A 15,688-nucleotide genomic window follows, 5' to 3' on the forward strand; every position below is an offset into this window, starting at 1 on the left:
ATGGAATGGAGGAGAGATAAAGATGCAGACCAGGGATATCAGTTAAAAAGCCATCAAAATAATTTGGGAGAGAGATGATACATGCCTAAACTAACACACCGGTGCTGAGGGCTATAAGAATAAGGCAATTTAAGATATATTTATAAATTATATTCAATAGGAATTGCTAACCAGTTGGATTTGAGGAGTATGAAATATGTTAAGCATGGTACTCAAGTTGCTGGCTTGGAACAAAGGCACTGTTGTATACTGAGACAGGAAATAAAGAAGACAGGACTGGGCACAAAAATGAAGAGGTGTATTTTTGAAACATTGCATCTGGGACACTCTTCAGAACATAACACCCGTGTTCATTATCTTTTAGAGATATATTGCCGTCATCATTTACTTTTATCTTTTATTACATTTTGATGCTGGTAGCAATCATTATTATCTTAAAGTATTAATAAGATAATTCATTGTTTCTCTTGTGTAAAAGCTTTCTGAATTTCCGTTTTCTCCTGGAAAATATATCTAAAGCTTTTTCAACCTTTTTTCATTATTTCCATGTAAGAAACCTTAAAAAAAAGCTTTTTCCTAATTCCTCTACCCCCACGACATTTTAATACCACAGACACACTATATACCTGTTTAGGTACTATCTTTATCTGTATCTATCTATCTGTCTCTCTCTCTCTATGTCTTACATATTAAAAAAATTAGACTTTTTTTCCCCATCCAGTACCAATTTTTACTGCTTTGGTCGTTATATCACCCTCATTGAGTATATATGCTCTACTAGGTAGCTCCAATAATCTCCTAATTATATAAACTTTAAAGAAAGGAGGTAAGAAAAACAATTTCATTATAGGACTCTGGACAAGCTTTCGGAAGTACACCTACTCCTCACTTACCGGCTTTCTTGTTATCTGACATTTCCCGTATATAACAATAGTAAAAAATCTACTATTTAACTGTTTTGCACATTAATGACATACGCCTGGCAGTAACAAACACCAAGCTGTGAAGTGAGAGTAATGCTGACTGAGATGGTTGTGCCAACTTGACTGGGCCATGATCCTCGGTGGTTTGACAGTTATGAAATGATGGGATTTGGCATTTATGCAATGACATAATCATTCTCCATTCTGTGATCTATCTGATTAACTTTGTTGTCCTGTGCTGTGTTATTGTAAAAGATGATTTTATACTGTATTTCGTTTATATTTTTGTATACAATAAACCAACATTTAAGACATTGAGTTTCCACTAAACCTTAAGATGTGCAATATTAAGCTTAAGTCAAGAGTCAGTCAGGAATTGTAAGATTAAGACAATTTCATTCATTTCAGATCATCTCTTGTGCATCGAGTATGATAGGCTAAGGTTAACTCTCAAACACAGTCTGGTTAGGCCTAGACTACCAAAATTTTTGCATAATGCCAATTTTCACATAAGGGCCTGGTCTTTGGAGCCTAACCATATCAATAAGTGACGAGTGGGTGTACTCTGTCACCCACACGTAAAACATCTTCTCTGCATAGGAGACGCTACAAGTCAAACTCTACAATGAAACTTTCCTTGTCCCTACCATTCTTCCTTCAGTGAAAGTCACTTTTTCCTCTGGAGTATCCTACTGGTTGCACTAAACGAGCATTTTTTACATACTAGGTTTTTTTTCTTAATGTTTCATACTTATGCAAGAAAAAGGTAATATAAAAGTTCCATGATATAAAAATATTTACTTACATGCTAACTTGATATCATCATAAGAACTGTTCAGAGTTATAAACATTGTAGTACATGTGCTTAGAAACCCACACTGCTATAGCATCTTGTACATTTCTCAATTAACAGCTCATACTGGATTCTTATGTAAATCCAGGTTAGGGATGTTAGTTGATTTGTTTGTTTTTTAAGTTTCAGATGATAAAAAGATTTTAAAAAAATGGTAAAGGAACATACCCCATCTAGCTGGCATTTGGAAATATCGCTGTCTAGTTGAGGAGAAGTCTAAAATAGAGACACATATTTGGAGTCAAATGTTTATAAAAGGTAAAGAAAACATGAAGGTGGATGGGATTGCCAGGAAACAATATAAAGCAATAAATAATCATAATGCTTTATATCTCAATTTTTTAAATATCAAGATCATTTACGACAGCTCTCTTAAAAATATTTTTCGATGGTTTTTGAAAGGGAAAAGGTATTGGAATATTTGTAAAAGATATGCCTGTATAATCTTTAAAAATTTACAATTTTTTAAAAGTTTACAAGTAAATGAACTTATTTACTTTTTAGTCGCTATACTTTATTCACAGGTGTTTCAGTGCTGTCCCCAGATCTGGCTTCACAATCAAATGTCACACAATGGCTCCATCCAAAAGATATGTCAGTAATGGTTGAAAAAAAGAATGACTGTGTCATGGCTGCACATGACTGCCAGGAATCTGAACACTGTAGTCTGTTGTATGAGGATTTTAAGAAAACCTGTGGGAAAGAAACAGAACGGTGTAAGACCCTTGATGGAGTCCACCTGTGTACAGCATTAAGAGAACGTCTGAAAGAAACAGTTTTATGGAATTGCCAATGCAACGGCTCTTCAAAAGTAGACTGCATTCAAATTTGGAAAAGTTTATTTGAAGACATTTGTGTACACGATGCCCAAATAAATCAAGTCCCAGCCTTCAAGGAAGACTATGAATACGGATTCAATAAGGACATTGTGTCAGGTTGGTATTCAAATGAGTCATTTAGGAACGTTATGATCACAAATACGAGTTAACTAAAGAACATTTTATTGCCGATTTTAGCCCTGTCACTTCTGACTCTATTTCCCCTGGAAAATTCAAATAATAAATTAGTACCATAACTACATCCCAAAGGAATTGTGGAGAAAGAGGCAAAGTGTCTTAAAGTTTGAGCATAATGTTAATCTTATTCATTTATTAATTCAGCAAAAATTAATGAGACATTTACAAGGTGCTAGATTTTATGAAATAAGATACAAAAAACCACATCGTCCTTTATTCAAGGAGCTATTTTAATGGGATGTAAAAAACCGGTGATTTGATCATCATGTATGTGCAGTAGATGTGGGCAAGGAGTATGAAGAGACAACTTAGGCAGGAGCAACGGGATCATGAAGGAATTTTTATGACATAACAAAAATTAATATCTTAACCTATTTTCTTAATTGTAATCTTATATGAATTTCTTAAATTATAGCCATTGGCAAAAATTGTGTTTTAATTTTAAAATGAAAATTTGATCATACTATCCCATCACTGTGTACATACCTCTATTAAAAAAAAAAAAATTTTTTTTTTTTTTTTTAGTGCTCCTCATATTTCATTTCGTTTTGTGTTTATATATCTATACTTCCTTACCAGGCTGAGGGACTCTAAATGATGATAGCTGCAGATTTGCATCTACAGCCTGAAGCTTGGTACATATAGGGATTCAACCAATGTTACTTGAATGGAAGGATCCATCTAGATGTAAATAACCATTGTGGTCACTTCCATTAATAAGATTCTCCAATTCTGTAATTATAATTCTCAAGAACTCTCGGAAGCTGAGCTAATCAGATGTAGAAGTAGTCTTTAAATTGTATTTCAATCTAATTAAGGCCTAAATGGAAGAGATTTTTGGTTTGTGTTTTTGTCTTCTTTTTTTTTTCTGGACAATATTCCTTCCGGCCTTTCTCTTCAGATAGTCTTTGTTTACTTCCGTGCAAGTTGCCAGACATTAGCATTTGTTTAAACCTTCCAGTAACTGAACCCTTTTAGGGCTGCTTAATTTGTGTGAATGATATCACAAGGGTTTATTTTTCTTAATTTGAACATCACTGCTTTTGAATGTCAAGGGTTAAATAAGTGTTAAATGAGTTCGTGCGTATTTTTGCTTGATTACTTTTTTAAAAATTTATTCCACATTCTGCTATTAAATTTAGAAAATTGTTCAAAAGTGAAATTTTTTCTTTGTTTTCCTTCTAGATAATAAATTCAAATGGAGTCTATCTACTCTTTCTCATCATGGTAATGTTTATATATTGTAATTTTGGTCTTCATTGTAAATACTAGATAATATAACTAAAAATGTAGCTACCAGGCTTCTTAAAGATTTGCTACTACAAAATAAACTGTGTGTTTTTTTTTTAACAATTCTAGGATAACAAAATGCAACAAAATCATAACATTTCCTCCACTGATGATGGAGCAAAAGCAGCTGTTTTGCCCACCCATCATTGATTTATGGGTGCGCTGAGAAATACTTTACAATTTAAACCGAAGACTATATTTTTGGTTAGATTCCACTCGTATTTTGATCACAGAAATTAAATAGTTTTGTACTAGTTCGTTTTGCGTATGTGTGTTTGTTGTGGGGGTGAGGTGTTCACATGTACCTGTGGTCTTCAGAATGTGAATAGCTTTATATGCCAGGAAAACTATGTGCCGCCTTTAGTCAAGATTCTCCCCCAAACAGAACACACAATAGAATAAGGGTCATTTTGACTTGACCCAAAATAAGCTACATAGCTCAAATGCAATTTCTGAAGATGTATTGTTTACATTGGAGAAACCTGGACTCAGGGATGTTTTCCTACAGTGTAGCTTTGGCCCTATGCACCTCCCAACACTTCTAGATCTTAATAAATATCCAGTATAGACAAAAGATAATTCAAATAGTCCACTACTCAGGTCTCAGTAAGCTCATACTTATTCTAAAAAAGAAAAAAGAAGTCATATTTGCCAAAAATAGCACATTGTTACATCAATTGCATTTTGTTCACAGTCTTCTCACAGTATTTTGGAGATGCTGTATATATAGCTTTATGTTTGCTTTTCCACGACCTGGGCATATCATATCATTCCTTTCAGGTTTCAAAGGGATCCGGACCTGTTTGGAAGTGGCAGAGGCATGTGTAGGGGATGCGGTCTGTAATGCACAGTTGGCCCGTTACCTTAAAGCTTGTTCAGCAAATGGAAATCTGTGTGATGTGAAACGCTGCCAAGCAGCCATAAGGTTCTTCTATCAAAATATGCCTTTTAACATTGCCCAGATGTTGGCTTTCTGTGACTGTGCTCAATCTGATATAGCTTGTCAGCAGTCCAAAGAAGCTCTTCACAGCAAGCCATGTGCAGTGAGCATAGTTCCACCCCCCACTTGCCTCAATGTAATTCACAGCTGCCGAAATGATGAATTATGCAGGTGAGTAAAAACACGCATACCTTACTTTCTTATTTCGCCACCTTATTTGTTACAGTCCAGTCCGAAAACTTGATCTCATTACATTTGTTAGCGTTCCCACCATCATCCAACATGGTGCAAATAAAGCCAGACAATTCTTATTTTTGAATCTGTGGTACATATGTCGTATCCATTTTGCAATTCAAATGCAGAACAGGTTTTTAGAACAAAGAAATTCTGTGTGTCAAGATTTAATAGCCATCAAGTAGCATTCTTGAAGTCATGTATTCGGTTCGGACTAAAGAATTGGTTAATATATCTGCCTTGTATGTCAGCTTGTTTATTTTTCTGTGTGATTATATAAAGCTATTAAACTTTACAGAATTTTAGCAAGGTGGCTTTTCAAAATAAACCTGTTCTGTAATAGGCTAGAGATGAGGTAAGAGAAGGGGGTTCAGTGCAGTCCAATTTGAGCATCCCCAAACAACAACAAAAAAAACCAAACACATTGCCGTCGAGTTGATTCCAGCTCATAGCGACCCTATAGGACAGAGTAGAGCTGCCTCCATAGAGTTTCCAAGGAGTGGCTGGTGGATTCGAACTGGTGACCTTTTGGTTAGCAGCCATAGCACTTAACCACTATGCCATCAGTGTTTCCTGAGCATCCCCAGCACATACATATGCCATGATGTCAGAAATATTCCCATTCTCATCTTCTCAACCTCAAACCTTTGATTTTCTAAGGAAAGCCATGTTAGTCATTTGTCTATTCAAAAAATATTTATCAAGCACCTACAATTACCCTCACCCCAGTAAAAAACCCAGTGCCATCGATTACCCTAGGCAGGACAAATAAATTAGTGAACAGAAGAGAAGGTAATGCCTGCCCTTGTGGGACTTATATTCTAGTAAGGTGAGACAGACAATAAAAAATAAATGCAATAAATTAGGAAAGTGTATTATAAAGTAATAAGTGCTCTGGAGAAAACAAAGAGAACAAGAGCAATTGTGAATGGGGCAGAAAGGGTTGCAGTGCAGATGGGGTGGCCTCAGTAGGGAGCATTCTATCAAAGATTTGAAGAAGATGAGGGAAAGGGCCATGTGAATATCTGAGAGAAGAGCTCCCAAGCAAAGGGATCAGCCAGTGCAAAGGTGCTGAGGATGAAATGTACTTGGCGTGTTCACAAAGCAGGGAGGGTACAGTGTGCAAGGGGAGAGCAGATGAGAGATTTCCTGGGTGAGCATAGAGAGGTCCTAGCGAACATTGTAAGGACTTGGTTTTTCACTCTGAGTAAAATGGAGAGGCCCTGGAGGATTCTGAACAGAGGCATGAATGATCTGACTCACTCATTAAAATTTTCATGCTGGCTGCTAGTTGAGACTAGATCGTACCTATGTGGGTAACCACCCATTGGGAAGCAAAATTCTAATCCAACACTCTTGTGGCTTTTTATATTTTCTCACTGTGGTCTTCATTAACACATTTTCTTGTATGTTCAAGATAAATATATCTTCTGTGTGGTCAGAAATCCACATGTAAGTGGACCCTTGTCCACCAGATGGAGGAAAGAATGAGAACACTGAATCCATTTGATGAGTCCGAACTATTTGTTGCATTGATGTCATGTTCACGGAGTTTTATTTAGCAACCAGCATTAAATCATTATTTTGGGAATCATCTTTTTTTGTTTTTTCTTTTGTAGGTAACTCTTTGCATTAACTTCTCTGCCCAGTGCCTTCTATTAGTGGCTGTTTTCCTTTTTTTTTTTTTTAATACTTTCTTTTTGTTGTTTTTGTTGAGAACATGCACCAATTTGACAGTTTCTAAGGTACAATTCAGTGATGTTTATTATATTATTCAAGTTGTGTAACCATTTTTGCCCTCCTTTTCCAAACTGTTCCTCCCCCAGTAACATAAAATCACTGCCCCCTGTTTCCTATCTAATCTTTCAAGTTGCTTTCGTCAATTTGATCCCATACAGATGGTTTCTTAAAAGAGTGCAATGCTCAAGGCAGACATTCTTTACTAGTTAAGCGAAAAGATTGTTTGATTTATATATAGCAAAGTCGCTTAAAGATCAAACAGAACACTTGGTGTGGAGGGCTATCATGGTGAGTGGTAGCTCAGAACAAGATTTGTCACATGTGTCATGTTCCTTCAGTCACTGGGAAGTGAGCTGAAGGGCTTAATGATATCAAGTTCCCCAAGAGGCTGATTCTTGGTAAAGTGATTTTTTAGCTATCATTACTCTCTCACCCTCAGAAAAGATTAATTTTAATCTGTAAAATAGCTCCATATCTTATAAGCATGTGTCAAAAATGACAACTGCTTCCGTAAAACATGCAAGCTGTGAAGTAAAGGGTAAAGAATTGAGCAGAATGTTGAAGCACTGATAATCTCTTCAAATTAGATAGAATGTCAAGGTTCTTAAGCAAATTTTATTCAAGAATCCTGTCATGCTGATATTTATCAGTTAGTTTAAGGTTTATTAATTATTACTGTTTTATTATATTGTTATTTAATAATATTAAATTCATTCATTTTCTTAACTGCTGCTTCCATGGGCATTAATTGTGGATCCAAGTAAAATGAAATCCTTGACAATTTCAATAATTTCTCTGTTTATCACGATGTAGCTTTTTGGTCCAGTTGTGAGGATTTTTGTTTTCTTTACCTTGAGGTGTAATCCATATTGAAGGCTATTGTCTTTGATCTTCGTCAGTAAGTGCTTCAAGTCCTTTTCACTTTCAGCAAGCAAGGTTGTGTCATTGCATACCCCAGGTTGTTAACGAGACTTCCTCCTCTTCTGATGCTGCTTTCTTCTTAATAAAGTCCAGGTTGTTGGATTATTTGTTCAACATACAGATTGAGTAAACCAAAAAACAAACAAACCCGTTGCTGTCAAGTCCATTCCAACTCATAGTGACCCTATAGGACAGAGTAGAACTGCTTCATAGGGTTTCCAAGGAGCAGCTGTTGGATTTGAACTGCCAACAGTGGTAGCTCTCATTCACTAAGTACGGTGAAAGGGTATGACCCTGACGCACACCTTTCCTTATTCTAAACCATGTAGTTCTGTGTTCTGTTTAAACGACTGCCTCTTGGTTTATGTACAGATTCCACATGAGCTCAATTAATTGTTCTGGAATTCCTATTCTTCACAATGTTATCCATACTTTGTTATGATCCACACAACCTTTGTTTGCACAGCCAATAAAACAAGGCAAACATCTTTCTAGTATTCTCTGCTTTCAGCCAAGATTGATCTGACATCAGCAATGATCTCCCTTGTTCCACTTCCTCTACTGAATCCAGCTTGAGTTTCTAGCAGTTCCTTGTCGATGTACTGCTGCAACCGTTTTTGAATTATCTTCAGCAAAATTTTACCTTCGTATGATAATTTCCGCATTCTGTTGGGTCACCTTTTTTTGGAATGGGCACATATACGGATCTGCTGTAGTCAGTTGGCTGACTTCTTGGCATAGATAAGTGAGCTCTTCCAGAGTTGCATCTGTTTGTTGAAACATCTCGATAGGTATTCCATCAATTTCTGAAAGCCTTATTTTCCACCAATGGCTTCAGTGCCCCTTGGATTTCTTTGTTCAGTACCATTGGTTCTTGATCATATGCTACCTCCTAAAGGGGCCGAACACTGACCAGTTCGTTTCGCTACAGTGACTCTGTTTAATTCATCTTCTTTTAGTGCTTCCTGTATCGTTCAATAGTTTGCCCATAGAATCCTTCAAGGTTGCCACCCCAGGCTTGATTTTTTTCCTTAGTTATTTCAGCTTGAGAAATGCGGAGTGTGTTCTTCCTTTTTGGTTTTCTAACTCCAGGTCTTTGCACATTTCATTATAACACTTTACTTTGTTTTCTCAAGCCATCTTTTGAGATCCTCCGTTCAGCTCTTTTACTTCATCATTTCTCCCATTTGTTTTAGCTACTGTACATTCAGGAGCAAGTTTCCAACTCCTTTCTAACATCCATTTTGCTCTTTTCTTTCTTTCCTGTCTTTTTGCTTTCTTTATGTATGATGTCCTTGATGTCATCCCACAACTCGTCTGGTCTTTGGACATTAGTGTTTGATGTGTCAAATTTTTTCTTAAAATGATCTCTAAATTCAGGTGGGATATACTCAAGGTTGTGTTTTGGCACTTTTGGACTTGTTTTAGGTTTCTTCAGCTTCAACTTGAACTTGCATATGAGTAATTGGTGGTCTTTTCTGCAGCTGGCCCCTGGTCTTATTCTAACTGATGATACTGAGGTTCTCCATTGTCTCTTTTCCTAGATATAGTCCATTTGATTCCTGCATATTACATCTGGCAAAGTCCACATGTGTAGTTGCCATTTATGTTGTTGAAGAAAGGTATTCACAATGAAGAAGTTGTTTGTCTTGCAAAATTTTAGCTATCTCTGGCATTGGTTCTATTCCAAGGCCATGTTTTCCAACTACTGATCCTTCTTCATTGTTTCCAACTTTTGCATTCCAATCACCAGTAATTATCAATGCATCTTGATTGCATGTTTGATCAATTTCAGACTGTGGAAGTTGGTAAAAAACTTCAAATTCTTCACCTGTGTCTTTAGTAGTTAGAGCATAAATTTGAATAATAGTCATATTAACTGGCCTTCCCTGTATGCCTATAAATATTGTCCTGTCACTGACAGTGTTGTACTTCAGGATAGATCTTGAAATGTTCTTTTTGACAATGAATGCAACACTGTTCTTCTTCATTTTGTAATTCCCAGCATAGTAACCTATATGATTATCCAGTTTGAAATGGCCAATGTCAGTCCATTTCAGCTCACTATTGCCTTGGATATCAATCTTCAAGTGTTCCATTTCATTTTTGATAACTTCTAATTTTTCTAGATTTATGCTTTGTACATTCCATGTTCCAATTATTAACAGACGTTTGCAGCTATTTCTTCCCATTTTGAGTCATGCCACATCAGGAAAGGAAGGTCCTGAAAGCTTTATGCTTTTGGCATCATTAAGGTCAACTCTACTTTGAGAAGGCAGCTCTTTGCCAGTTATATTTTGAGTGTCTTCAGACCTGAGGGTCTCATCTTCCTGCTCTATATCAGACAATATTCTCTGCTATTCATAAGGTTTCACTGGCCAGTTTTTCAGAAGCAGCTCACCAGGTCCTTCTTTTTAGTCTGTCTTAGTCTGGAAGCTCCACTGAGACCTATCCACCATGAATGAACCAGCCGGTATTTGGAATAATTGTGGCATAGCTTCCAGCATCATAGCAACACACAAGCCACCACAGTACAACAAACTGACAGACAAGTTGTGGAAAAAATCCTTACTAGTGAAATATTAGTTTTCATCTATTCTAACATGCCATATTTTTACACATTTTACCATCCTTTAAATATCTGGAATGAGTTTTGGAGGTCAATGACAAGAAAATTTTTTGTCATAGCTAATTATTTTTAGTTTTGTGTAAAATGATGATATGCCTTTCAGTCAATGAGATATGGTAAATATGTTCAGTTTATACCAATTTTCTCATATCACAAACAAGACTATCATAAATGGAATATTTCTATCATCTGTCTATACTAACAATGAAATCTAAAAATAACCAGTCAAGACAAAAAAAGCAATTTCTGTGAAAATTTTAGGTATCTCCATGGATGGCTACCAGGATCTGTCTGATCTTAATGCCAGGGCTCTAGAAATGCCACCTCATTTTCCTGAAGTCTTTGGCACTCAGCCCTCAGAGTGTTCTATATCTGAGCTTCTCTATCAAATGAAATAGCTTAATGGCAAGAAATGGGAGCTGCTGCTACCACTCTTGTGAAGCCCGCAATGGAATCAGAAGCAAGCTCTTGCATGAACCTCACCTTGGCTCAACCCCTCCCTAGACTAACTGCTACAGAGTTGGTGGTTTTCCTCAAAAAGGTGTCCCAGGTTTAACCATCTCTCCAAAGCGCTTGGTGCAGGAACATGGTAGTCCTTCAAAAGATGCCATCTGCCAACCTTTCCCTCTGTTCTTGAATATCTTGTACTTACTTAACCTTATAGTGTTTTAATTTTTCTGTCTCTTTTATGTAATATCTATCTTTCTTAGATTAGTACAGAGGTTAAGGACTATGTATCTTCAATTGCCTTTTGCCATGTGCTAATAGTCTTTTGATGAATATTTCATAGTGATGATAAAATTATACATTATGACTAGTCAAGGTGAAAAGATAAATCCTGTCATTTTCCCAAGCAATTTTGCCTTAGGAAAATTTCCACTATTTATGTTAAATTATTGTTAATGTAATTTAGAGATAAAATATCTCTTAATGGAAAACCACTTCTATGAGGATGTTAAGCCCTTTATCATCTATGTTTTTGCAGAACAACCTGTCCATGGGGCAAAGCACTGAACATGGTTTTTATAACACAATTTCTGTCTTGGTTCCCAATTCCTCAATTTACTACAGGTTTTGAAAAATTTTTTTTTCATTGAAAATATCAGAAAAGGTACTGCACATGCTGTTTCTCAATTGATTTTGTCTAATACAAACATTTATTGGGTGGTGAGATAATATTTTGCCAATTACAAATGTTTAGGAACTTACTAAAAAGTATATATCATATTGTCCTATGTATGAACTCAAGAAAGTAGTCAGAACACTTTATTTGCTCAGAAAAAAATTTATATATTTCAAATGCCATGGAATATTTACAAAATTTTACTATATGTTACATCCCAAAGGAAATGTGAAAATTTCTGTGCAGAAATTATGTGGATGACATTCTCTTAAACTTTGCAATGTAACTAAAAATCAATAGGAAAAACAAAATATTCAAACTCATTTTCAAAAATTACTCTTTTGAGTACTTCATTTGTTAAACAATAAATCTATAAAAATTGAGGAATATCAAGAAAATAAGGATAATGAAAACACTATACATCAAAACATTTCAAACCGAAGACAAAATTTCTATAATATAAAAATGTTTCAATATGTAAACATTTTAAATTCATATGATTTAGGTAACTAGTGTGCCAGGGTGTATTGCTTATTTTTTGTTTTTAATTAAATATTAGTTTATCCTTTTGACAAAATTTCACCACTTAATTTCTGAATGACATAACTTATTGAATAGATATATAATTCAACTTAAACTTAGTAATACACACATTTAAAGAAGATTAAACAGCATGTAGGTGCAAAGTTATGCTCTATCAGTCTCCTAAAAGACAGTTGATATTGTCAGTATTAAAACTTAGACAACATATTATATATAATCCTTAATAGCATTAACAGAACATATTTATTCTTCTGGCTTCAGAATTATTATGTGTTCAGGGAATTGTAGAATTTCCTTAGATGTATATCTTAATATAATTAATTTTTCTCATTGTATTAAAAACAGACTCTAAGATGACTTAAAATAGGTTAATGAAAACAATGTGGTTTATGGCTTCAAGGAGAGTAGCACCATGTGGACAAATAGACTCATGACAAATATAGTCTCAGAGAAGTTTCATGCATGTTTGATGGTGACCTATTCAAGAACGGGTAAAAAGTAACTTTGCATGATAAATACTAGGTTAGAAGATTGATATACTTGGTTCCATTTCTTCTTTGAAATTTCAAAAATAAAATTATACCTTATCCATACTTTTATGTGAAGCTATTATAAATAATGAAATTTGTACTCAGAAAAGTTATGAATCCATGGGATTCCAATGGATTATCTTGGCCAAGAAATAAAATTCTGTTTTGCTATAAATCAACTCTTACTGCCAGAGAAACTCCAAATTTCTTTATTCTACTTAGAATTGTTGCGGAATAGTACAGTACCTCCTACTCTGTGCAAAACTGGCTTGAAAGGCCAAGTGTCTTATCTGAAGTCCTTTGGTGTCAAACATTGGCTAAATGTAGCCACAAAACCACATTCTCCTTCAAAAAAAATTGCTAAGAAATCTCTCCAGTATTTCATATCTCAAATCATTACCCATTAAAAGGAAATCAGTAAGAAAGAAAAATTTATCCAGGGAATTCTATACTTAGCTTCGGTCTTTCATCATGAGAAGAAAATAATTCACAAGGTTTCCTATATCTTTTCTTTCATGCTCCTTGTTGGGGTGTTAGAAAGAACAAACTTAGCTTTTAACTACGTACTAACATTCAGGAGGCATTTTGTTTTATATCGGTCTTTCATTAGGTGAGGCAGCACCACACATTAACATGAAATAATATTATTCAGAGGCTATTCCTCTTCTTGACTCTTTTTCAGGCGGCGTTACAGAACATTTAAGTCAAAGTGCTGGCAGCGTGTGACTAGAAAGTGCCATGAAGATGAGACCTGCATCAGCACCTTAAGCAAGCAAGACCTCATTTGCTCAGGAAATAATGACTGCAAAGCAGCTTACATTGGTACCTTTGGGACGGTCCTTCAAGTGCAGTGCACCTGTAGGTCCATCACACAAAGTGAAGAATCTTTGTGCAAGATTTTCCAGCACATGCTTCATGGGAGATCGTGCTTCAGTAAGTTCTCCAAATAAAATTGCCTTAAAACATATACATTCTTCTTGTTTTTGTCTATACAGCACAAAATTGTAATCCAGTACAGAAAATTTGTTCATAAAGACAACTTTATGTTTACTATTCCATTTTAAACTTTATTTAATAATTATGGTTTGTGCATTTGCTATTTTACTAATTTATCAGAAAGTGGTACATGCTTTTAATTTGTGTGATAGGTCACTCCTAGTTACTGCATGTTGATTTCAACATCAATAGAACAAAATGTTTATCCTATCAGATACCTGGTTGTATCAGTTATCCATTGCTGAGTAACAAATCACATCAAAACTTAGTGGCTTGAAAAAGAACTACTTGCTAATAATTCTGCACACTGGGCTCGGCTTAGCTGGGCAATTCTTTTGATGGTCTTGTCTGGGGTGATTCACATAGCTGCAGTCATCTAGTGGCTCAGATGAGGCTGGATGGTCCAAGAGAGTGTCTAGCAAGCACTGTTGGCTCGAATATCTTGGCTTTCCTCTACGTGATCTCTTCAGCAGTATAGCCTAGGCCTCCTACATGGTAGTAGCACATTCTGAGTGGCTCAGCCTCAATGTGCAAACACTTACATAGCATCTGTTTCTGTCACATTTGCTAATGTCCCATTAGACAAAGTAAGTCACATGACCAAATCCAGAGTCACTATGGGAAGGGGCTACATAAGGATGTGAATATCCAAGGTGGAATTCATCAGGGGATCATTAATGTAACCATTCCCATATGGCTGTTGCAGCTTTTGTAAAATATATTTTCCCTTGGATTTAGTTATTTCTCTGGTTGATATTTAACATGTCTGTCCATCTACCTATAATGATGGGATGGAAAAGACGTCTCTGGAAGGTATTATTTACTCTATTTAAGGGATAAGGAAACTGGGATTTGGGAATTTAATTCACTTACTCCGAGTCTCATAGCAAGAATTTGTCTGTGAGGCTTATAGAAAGAACCTAAGTGAATGATCATGTACTAAGACCTGCACATTATCCATCTTCAGGGTCTGTCTGTGCAACCACTTGTGACCCCAAGGCCTCTAATGGTAAATCCCTAACCTACAGGCACCATTCCCAGGAGGAAATAATGGCTGTTTATGCTTTCATTGCAACTCAATCTTTATATTTATGGAAAGCATTCTACAGATACATGGTTCTATTTTTCTTTACAGATACGTAGGAGAGACACATTAGCCAATGTGATCAAAACCGTGATTTTTTTGTGTGTGTGTAATAGGTAATACACATATAACTTGGAGTGTATGGTTTTGATTATAACAGAGCTTTCTATGGAAATGTTTTTATAATTTCTATAATTAGCACTACAAACATATTTCATGTGAAATCATGATACGAAGAGGAGAATTTTAACATTATACATGTAGAGTGTTATTTTCTAAACAATCTTCCTCACTGATTAACATTAAGGGGTTAGTTATGCTGAAAAAAAGTACTAATAATGAATGACATATTATGACATATTACATTACAGTAGGAAATACCAAATGACAAAATAACCAATAGCAGTGCATACTGTTACTTAACAATGGTTGGTTACAAGTGATTTCTAGATACAGTAAATGGCAAGCCAGAAGAAAAAAAAAATACATCCTACAGATTACTGATAACTCAATTTCCTAAACATTCTAATTCTTGTTCCAAGCCTGGTACTATGACTTGTACTGAGCAAAAAATATCCATGGAGAGACAGTAGAATGAACATTTAAAAATCCACAGGTACTGAAGTACTACATGAATGTTGTAGAAAAATTAAAGTTTAAATAATTTCACTTTTCGTCATGCATATAGTGAGACTAAACTTTATGAGGTTTTCCCTTTGATCGTTACCGACTAAAATTAGGAATTTCAAGTGACAGGATCGTAGAATTAAAGGCACCTCAAAGGCCTTCAGCATTCTAAGTATTTGAATTAATACAAAATGTTTCAAACAAAAACAAAAAGCAAACCTTTAGGCTTGGCTAGTTCT

At 35.4% G+C, this 15,688-nt stretch overlaps 1 protein-coding gene across 1 annotated transcript in view; it reads left to right on the plus strand.

The window, feature by feature from the left end:
• Nucleotides 1-15,688, plus strand: part of GFRAL (GDNF family receptor alpha like) — a 68,300-nt gene that overhangs the window by 13,766 nt on the left and 38,846 nt on the right. Inside the window, 3 exon segments of the mRNA XM_049873671.1 lie at nt 3,978-4,019; nt 4,863-5,193; nt 13,425-13,675. Coding sequence (XP_049729628.1) covers nt 3,978-4,019; nt 4,863-5,193; nt 13,425-13,675 — 624 coding nt within the window.

The sequence above is a fragment of the Elephas maximus genome, chromosome 1 (assembly GCF_024166365.1).
Source record: "Elephas maximus indicus isolate mEleMax1 chromosome 1, mEleMax1 primary haplotype, whole genome shotgun sequence".
Lineage (NCBI taxonomy): Eukaryota > Metazoa > Chordata > Mammalia > Proboscidea > Elephantidae > Elephas > Elephas maximus.